This window comes from Drosophila novamexicana, unplaced genomic scaffold (genome assembly GCF_003285875.2).
Source record: "Drosophila novamexicana strain 15010-1031.04,08,12 unplaced genomic scaffold, DnovRS2.1 tig00000870-arrow-arrow-pilon, whole genome shotgun sequence".
Classification (NCBI taxonomy): Eukaryota; Metazoa; Arthropoda; class Insecta; order Diptera; family Drosophilidae; genus Drosophila; species Drosophila novamexicana.
The window spans coordinates 1,176,504-1,185,223 of record NW_020824830.1 but is presented as its reverse complement, the minus strand read 5'-3'; the positions used below and the strand labels follow the sequence as shown (position 1 = coordinate 1,185,223).

At 34.9% G+C, this 8,720-nt stretch overlaps 2 protein-coding genes across 2 annotated transcripts; one reads left to right on the top strand and one right to left on the bottom strand.

The window, feature by feature from the left end:
- Nucleotides 1-4,842: 4,842 nt before the first annotated feature.
- LOC115764832 lies at nucleotides 4,843-5,543 on the bottom strand. The gene is made up of 3 exons (XM_030708080.1): nucleotides 5,420-5,543; nucleotides 5,051-5,368; nucleotides 4,843-4,995 (listed from the first exon to the last, which is right to left on the bottom strand). The coding sequence occupies exons 1-3, from the start codon at nucleotides 5,504-5,506 to the stop codon at nucleotides 4,843-4,845; spliced, it is 558 nt and encodes a 185-aa protein (XP_030563940.1). The 5' UTR covers nucleotides 5,507-5,543.
- A 2,241-nt stretch (nucleotides 5,544-7,784) lies between these two features.
- LOC115764637 lies at nucleotides 7,785-8,367 on the top strand. The gene is made up of 2 exons (XM_030707806.1): nucleotides 7,785-7,933; nucleotides 7,990-8,367. Exons 1-2 carry the CDS (start codon nucleotides 7,871-7,873, stop codon nucleotides 8,344-8,346), a joined length of 420 nt encoding a protein of 139 aa, XP_030563666.1. The 5' UTR covers nucleotides 7,785-7,870; the 3' UTR covers nucleotides 8,347-8,367.
- Nucleotides 8,368-8,720: the final 353 nt, after the last annotated feature.

Genomic DNA, 8,720 nt, shown 5'->3' with positions numbered 1-8,720 from the left:
TTTTTTGTTCGTTTATTTTCTTGCCAATCTCTAGACGGTCAAGCGTATATTCTACAGTACACTCACTCTTGGAGCTTTAATCGCGACGCAGCCATCAATCACGTAATTGCCAGCGTGTTTGTTGCGACGTTTGCATCTGTATCTTGCTTTTGTATCTTTTCACACAACAAAAGGCTGAAATCTATTAACTGAAATACATATGTACAATATGTACATAAGCAAACAAAAGACGCATTAATTCAGTTTGTGCATATTTCTGCTTGTTGTGCTTTAATGATGTCTGTGAAAAAATATATATACACATATGCATTTGTTCTATGTAATATGTTTGCTTAGAACAATATTTTTTTGTACTTACAAAATGGCAGTATTCATTTGTAGAAACAAAAATAATTGCTCATAAGTCAGCTGCTTACAAATAACGATCTGGAACAGAATGTCGCTCGCACCAGTAGATCCTGCATTAGGAGCCAATCATTCCATTAATGTCAAATTGATAGATTTGATAGTTGCGAGCATCAGCTCTATTCATAATAAGCATAGCCCTCTGCGAGAGCAGCACAAATTTCAATTGATAACTTTGCGAAACTAAAACACTTTACAATAAAAGTTTAAAGGATGTGTGCTCAATATTTATTATATATATTACACGTTAGCAAATTATTATTACCCCGCGAGATCTGTTATCGTCTGTTGTTGTTAACGCACTTAAAGCTGATTAAGAGTTACAAATACCCAAATTAAATAAAAAGCTAAATTAACTAAATTTGGGTTCAACAAACTCGTCGTCAGGGAACAGAGTATAGCGCAGTCAATAGCCTAAGCTCACAGCGCTCTTATCTGTATTTATTGCCAAAAGCACTTTATTATTTAACATAACAAAAATAATTGTAGTTTCAATAACAATATATAAATAAACATAATCTTAAATTAATTTGAAAATAATGTATTAGCTTTGCGGCCAATTAAAGGTTTTAGCATGCGAATGCTGAACTATTTCTGTGATTGCTGAAGCTGAAGCATGTTTGGTGCTCTGCATTTAAGTAGCTTCATTTGGATACGCATCGCCACCCAAGTTGGCTCTTGAGTTGAGTACACTTGCCTGTTGCCTGCAATTATGATGAATAATATTATATCTTTTCGGCAAGTCATGGTGTCTTTGGAATACCAAGACCTGGGCCTAGCCCAGGCGGCCGAATGTGTAAAACGTAAACAAACAAACATCGAGTATCATATAAAAGTCAAAGTCTGAATTAGCAAAATTTCGCAGAGGTAATTGCTATTGCGGATTTGGAGGCAAATAGTCTGCTTGTCACTGCATAGTTATCGCCGCCTCTAAATGGTGGGGGGATGGCCGGGGAGGTTATGGTTCAATTGTGCGGAACCCTCGATATGCCACAGGCGTGATTTAACATCGACGCTTGTGTCAAGCTCTCTGATTTATTTTATGACTCAACACATCAGCCGCGCGGCGTACGACTTTAATTCCCTCCATATAAAAATACCTGTCATGATAGAACGCAAAAATTACCCGCACTTGGCCAAAGCGTTCACATACACACACACACGCACACACACTGCGAAAAATCCATTGAAATTCCGGACGGGTTCAGCATCGGCCACAGCTACAAATCGCGTAAACAACTCGACTGCATTTCGTGGCATCGCCATCTTTCACCAGGCGCTCAGAGCCAGGCTAAGCCCCGAAACGCTGCTGTATGCCTGTGTCCATGATTGTGTCCGTGCGTGTGTGTGTGTATCTGTGTGTGTGTGTGTCCGTGTGTTTGCCTATGCTTGTGGGGTGGCAGCCACCAATAAAGTCCCAAACGCGATTTTTCTAAATGCATTCGAGTGTTTTATTTATTGAGCTGCTTCAGGTAGTGTGCGTGTGTACGACTCTCACACACACACACACGCGCTCGAGAGGCCCGAAGCAGGTGTAAATATCGTAATAACTATTCATTTTAGCTGGTAAACAAATGTGCTTGAAGTGCAGTTAAGCGTTCGCAAGATGGTTACCATCAATTAAATTAAAGTTAAATATATAACAAATGTAAATTTTTGAATATTTACAAACTAATCAATCTTATCCCTAAACAATAAATACAAAAGATAATATATTTTTCAAAAATTTTTCGGGTCAGCTCGGATTCCAATCCTTCCAATGAAAAGTTTAAGAGCATAACAGCTTGTGTGATTAAATAAATGATGGTTTAAAGTTTATATTCATTTTCTTGCATATTTCGTAAGCCTTAAAAAAATGTGTTTATTTTGTTAGTTTTTAGCTAATTCAAAGTGAAATGGGTAAACATTGTGCTTATACTTGATTGCGCAAATTGCTACTTTATTGCATATTTGCGTTGCAATTTAACTGGAATATAGCTATAATCTGTTCGCATAAACGCAAAAGAGTATATTGGTTGCAAGCCCATCATGTCTTTCACTGTCTTAGAGCATAAGTCAACAATCAATATTGACATGTAAAGCGTGAATGATCTCCCATGAGAATCGCCCAGCTGTCACCACAAAAATTCGCAAAAATCAATAATTTCTGGTCATAGTTTAAAACTCATTCCCCACGTTTATTTGCTCTTAATATATCCAGGCTCTAGTCGAGAGCTCCCGACAAGGGGATACCCTCTTCTTCCAACATCAAATGCATATATATATTCTATTTTAGAAGCTATATGTCAAGTTTGGTGACTCTAGCTCTTATTATTTACCAAAATTGCCCAAAAAACATTATATCGATATCGATTTTTATCGATTGCTTGGAAACGGAGTAAGTTATCGATTATCGGAAGCAAACTCGATCTGCGCAGGCACTAGGAGGACCTACATCTAAAATTTCAAGTCTCTAGCTCTTATAGTTTCTGAGATGCTTGCGTTCATACATACGGACGGACAGACGAACTTGGCTAGATCGACTCCGCTATTGATGCTGATCAAGAATATATATACTTTATGGGGTCGGGCACAAATACAATATACCCTTATACCCATTTTTGATGGGTTCAGGGTATAATCATCGAAAAAGTTTCGATTTTCGCACCGACCTCTATTTTGAAAAAAAGCGTGATGTAACCCCTTGTCATTTTGTCGATTTGGGTCAAAATTTTGGATTTCCTTTTTTTGATGCCAATCGATAGAACTGATCCTTACGAGTCAAAAATGGTATGAAATTGCACAATTGGACATTATTTGATGGAAATATTCCAAAAAATCATCAAAAAGATTGAATTTACGAAAGAATCGGTTTTTTGTCAACAACATTTTTCAACCCATCGATGATAAATTTGTTTGAATGCCAATTGATGGTAGGAATCCGTACGCATTCAAAAAGGTATAATATTTTCTAATCAGACATTATTTACCCGGGATATTAAAAAAAAATCATCGAAAAAGTTTCGATTTTCGCACGGACCTCGATTTTGAAAAAATAACGTGATGATTTGGAACATCATAACTCCGCACGGAGTTTTGTCGTTTTGGAACGTCATATCTCCGCGCGGAGTTATGTCGTTTGTGAACGTCATATCTCCGCCTGGAGTTATGTCGTTTTGGAACATCATAACTCCGCGCGGAGTTTTGTTGTTTTGGAACGTCATATCTCCGAGCGGAGTTATGTCGCTTTGGAACGTCATATTTCCGCGCGGAGTTATGTCGTTTGTGAACGTCATATCTCCGCCTGGAGTTATGTCGTTTTGGAGCGTCATATCTCCACGCGGAGTTATGTCGTTTTGGAATGTCATATCTCCGCGCGGAGTTATGTCGTTTTGGAACGGCAGATCTCCGCGCGGAGTTATGTCGTTTTGGAATGTCATATCTCTGCGCGGAGCTATGTCGTTTTGGAACGTCATATCTATATATAATAAAAATGGATATAATTGCTTGAAGACCACAATACATAAATTTTTGGAATATTAGCTAGATTCAAAGGCGATTGTTACCAATGAATCCATCTCAATTGAATGGCATCAATAGTGGCTTTTTATATATTCTTTCTTCGGCGTTGTTTATTTTTTCAAGCTTACAATTTCATCCGCATTTGAGACACGCACACAAACAAAATTCTTTGTTTTCAATTTCACAATTGCAATACGAAATTGTATGCCCTGAAACCATTGAAAAGGAGTTCAAGTGGGCTAAGATGCAATTGTGCAAATGTATTTAACAGGTAGAAGGTAACATCTACGATTCCATGCAGTACAGTATATATTATTGATCAGGACGTTAGGCGGAGTCGATTTAGTTATGTCCCTTCGTCAAATTCGGGCTTATGCGGAACGTCAATGATTTCTTATTTATTACATGCGTCTATTGAAGGTGGGCATAAGGATAAAATAGATCCTTTTATGCCATGCGCAGATCAGGTTCATTGAAAAGTATCAATAGAAATACCAAGGCAGAGGGCTCCCCACGTAGGACACCCCCGACTAGAATGCTCTTACTTATGTTGAATATTTTGAAAACGTTAACAAATAAAAAGAAAAAACTCAAAACAACTAGTAACTAGTACTAGTATTTAGACCGATGTTGATTAGATTTCGCTCACATATTACAAGGATTGATCAAGACGCCATATGATATAGTGATCCGATATGGCCCATTCAAAAATAGTTAGAGTACGCAACAAAAGGATTCCTGTTGATAGGAAAGACTAGTTTGACTTGGCTATATCGATTAAGCTGTTGATACTGATCAAGAATATATGTATATATTTTATGGGGGCGGAAATGTCTTCTTCTATACACAGTTTATGGCACAGCTCAAAATATTTCTCAAACAAATATAATTAAGCTTTAATTTATTTTAGAAAGTTCCAGCTTAAGAACAGAGTATCTATATTAAATCTTCGACAATTGAAAAGTAAACTTTTACTTCAATAGTTTTCTGTTTATGAAATATGAAGGTTAGAATAAATAAATAGTCAGCTGTTGGAAACTTTATAAGCCTGTTGACTGTGGGATAATAATCCTTAACAATTTGATTGCCCTGTAAATTTGTAAACAATAAATCGAGAGTCACATCTAATTCAATTTGTACTCACATAATAGGGACACGTATGGTTCAGTGTTGTAAAATTTTTGAAGTTATCAAAAATCAATTTGAAAGTCGGATTGTTGTTTTTTCGCATAAACTTGCAGACATCGACTGTGACATCAAAAAGCCAAGGCTTGTAGCCATTGGCCTTTGTCAGGATCTGCGCTCTGGCCTTGATATCGTACGCAGGATATAAGATATAAAGGTTTATATTGAGGATGGCCTTGTTTCGTTGCACGGCCTTCAGTCGACATTGATTGATTTCCACCCAGGACTTGTTATGGGATTCACAGACCGCATTTGTCAATTTAAAGATAGTCCCATTCTGCAAATTAAATATATTAAAACATTCTACAAATACGTACTCTATTCTTACAGTAACGTTGTTGTTGAGCATCAGCAAGAGCAGACCCGACTGAAGCAAGTAGTTACAGAAGATCGTATACTTTATTTCACATGCCATTTCAAGTGAAGCGATCTGACTTGATAGAATCCCAATACTAGTCTAGTTGCGCTATGCACCAAATAAAATTATTAAGCAATTTTTTTTTTAATTATTGAAAAGTTACGCCTCATTTATTGGCGAATGATTTCTGTATCTAGTTAATGTCCATAATTTGTATATTTTGTTTTAAAAACGAACGATGGCTTTGTTATGTATTGAAAACGATGATAAACAAAACCTGAAAGTGAGATTGTCTTCAGCACGCCGAAGATTTAATACCCTTGCAACTATCTGATATGGTGGTCGAATGTTGATAAGGTTTAGCATAAATATGTTTAGTCAAAACATTTTATAGATTGACAAATCCTTGAAACCATCATAAATTTATTTAAAAGCGGGGTTCCAGTTTTTCGTAGAAACTTACTGGCATCAACTGTGAGTCCTTTCTAGAATCTGCAATCTTGCATAGAAATCGCAGCAGGATGTCAAATAGAAAGGTTTTATGTCTAGGTTGTCTACGTAATTTGGTAGCCTTCAAAACTCTACTTACGTTTCACTTTAAACAAAAGTATGTATGCATATATTGTTTATAAATTATCCAAAAACAACATTAGTTGTTGTTAATGTTCAGTAAGTTGCAAATGCAAATAATTTATTTGTATCTTAGGTAAGTAAGAGCAGTTAGTCGAGTGCGCTGAAACTTTCACTAGAAATCGATATTTAACTTCAAACATTTTCTATAAACTATTTTGTCTTCTCCGATTTTGTATAATAGAAAGTATTTTCGATCTTCGGTTCTGTACTTGCTAGCTTTATGTTATTTTGTAAAAGTAGGGCAAAATATTTGTAGCTAAGATTTCTGGAAAGATATTTATTAACAGTGGCACTTCTTAAAATATTATAAGTTATTGATTTATGTATAGTATATGAAAATTTACTTAATGACAGTTTAACAGTCACAAATTTCTAAAAAAAAAAAACAAAAAAAAATTAAAAATTGACTATTTGCTGAAGCGCAACAAATGAATAAAACGAGTCACGTACATTAAAAAAAAAAGTGCTTCACAAATCTCTTTTTGCATTGAAAAACAAGTAGAATTAAATTAAATGCCCATCAAGATAGGTCGAACAAAAATGTCGAGTTGAACAAAAACCTAAATGTAAAAAATAAAACAAATAACTTAAATAAGAATATAGATTGTGTGAAAGAATAATACGAGCCTAAGCTTTTCCTTATACATTATTAAAATGACAGGGAGGACTTTAAGGAGGACTCTTTAAGTTTTTTTCGACAGTTTATCAAAATAGGATCAATAATGGCTTTCCATTTCCCAATTGTTAAATTTACAAAGATTTTAGACATACATAGAAATTAAATTCTCAACCCATATTCCACAGGGTTTACCTACTAATTCGAGAATATAGGCAACCGATATTTGATTAAAGGTTCAATTTGCATTTATCAAAGTTTAAATAAAAGTCGCTTAATTGAACGTGTTCTTGTTAGAAAAATGTTTGAGTCATTTAAATTGCATTACCACATACATATATATTTTTCATATATATAAATTCCATGCCAGCTAAACAAAAATGTATATAAATTATTTGTCGAAACGCATTTAATCCCCAAAATGGTTTTTTACCTGTTTGTTTGCATTATATCAAATTTTTTTCACACAAATTTCGTTTTACAGATAAAAAGTAATTTCCCAAATGGAAGTTAAGCTGACAGACAAAACTTGACAACAACAAAAAAATACCCTATCAAAATCAAGATCTCATTATTAGCGAGTCTCTGTAACAATCCCAGAGTTTAAAAAACATATATCAAATACCGATTCCTATAACAAATCATGGTGCAAGGACTATACTCAAAATTGATCTGAATGCCTTCATTCTATTAAAGCTGATGCCTTTCAATTTGTAAGATATGCCAATGAATGCCATATTTAAACTGCAACAGACTTTAAATGTTGCAGTATTTCACCGGAAGAAGCACGGAAGTGGGTGAGGCATTTTTTTATTATCAAGAGTCTTCATTCCAAATTTGTTTTGTCTAGCCCCCAGTGTGTGAATTAAAACTTTATCTGTACGGATATCCACGAGTATATATATATATATATATAATTTCAATAGATTCGAAAAAAAGGCATTCATGCGCAAAGTCGGACGGACAATATATTATGAGTATAAAAATGAAACTAAACGTCATGCCAATAAAATTATATTTTATAAGTATTATATGAGTTGGGCTAAATTACAGAATAATTGAAAGTAGCTTAATATGTATTTAATTTTCGATTAAACTAAAATTAATAAACGCATGCAAGTTAAATGAAAATCATGCAGTCGTAACAAGCATTCGATGCTGAAAATATCACGATGTCGGCCAGATGGAATATGTTTTGGCTATTGCTGCCAATTCTGCTAACAATAAAACTAAATGTGCGAACCAAAAGGTCTGTGGTCTGTGGCATATCTAATTTTGTATATATTTACAGAGCGGGATCGTCTTCAAGATGACGAACGCCGTTTGCGAGAGCCACAATAAATCCTGGGTGCTAATCGACACCTGTCGACTTCGAGCCTTGCAGCGCAACAAAACCGTCCTGAATGTGTTCCTAACATTGCTGCATCCATCGAATTCTGTCAGAATCGAATATCAAGTTAACAAAAGAGCCAACGGCTACAAACCTTGGATAGTTAATGGAGAATTTGATGTTTGTAAACACTTGCGAAGACCAAAAGATAAATTTGCCGACCTACTCTTCGCTCTAATCGGCGAATTTACATCAATTAATCATCCCTGTCCATATAACGTGAGTAATATTTTACCTTTACAATGTATAAAAATATAATAATTTCTGTTTTGTAGGGAAAGAACTACTTAAAAAATTTTTATCCAAGAGCTGATAGGCTACCCGTTATACTGCCAACTGGTGAATATGTTTTACTAATGAATTGGAAATTCTATGGAAGAACTCAATTCATTACCAATGTCTACTTTACATTTGTGGAGAATTTTTAAATGGTGTCTTCAGACACGGGTTTTCAAATTACACAACTAATTGTTCTATTACTTTTCAGTGTAATTATATATTAATACGCTGATTAAAAACCGTTTATGCCTATTCAAGCGTGACTAACGCAGCTTTTTAATTTAAAATGGAAATTATCTCTATATGCATTATGCATAATATAAAAACCTTTGTTGTTCTACACAATTTTTTAG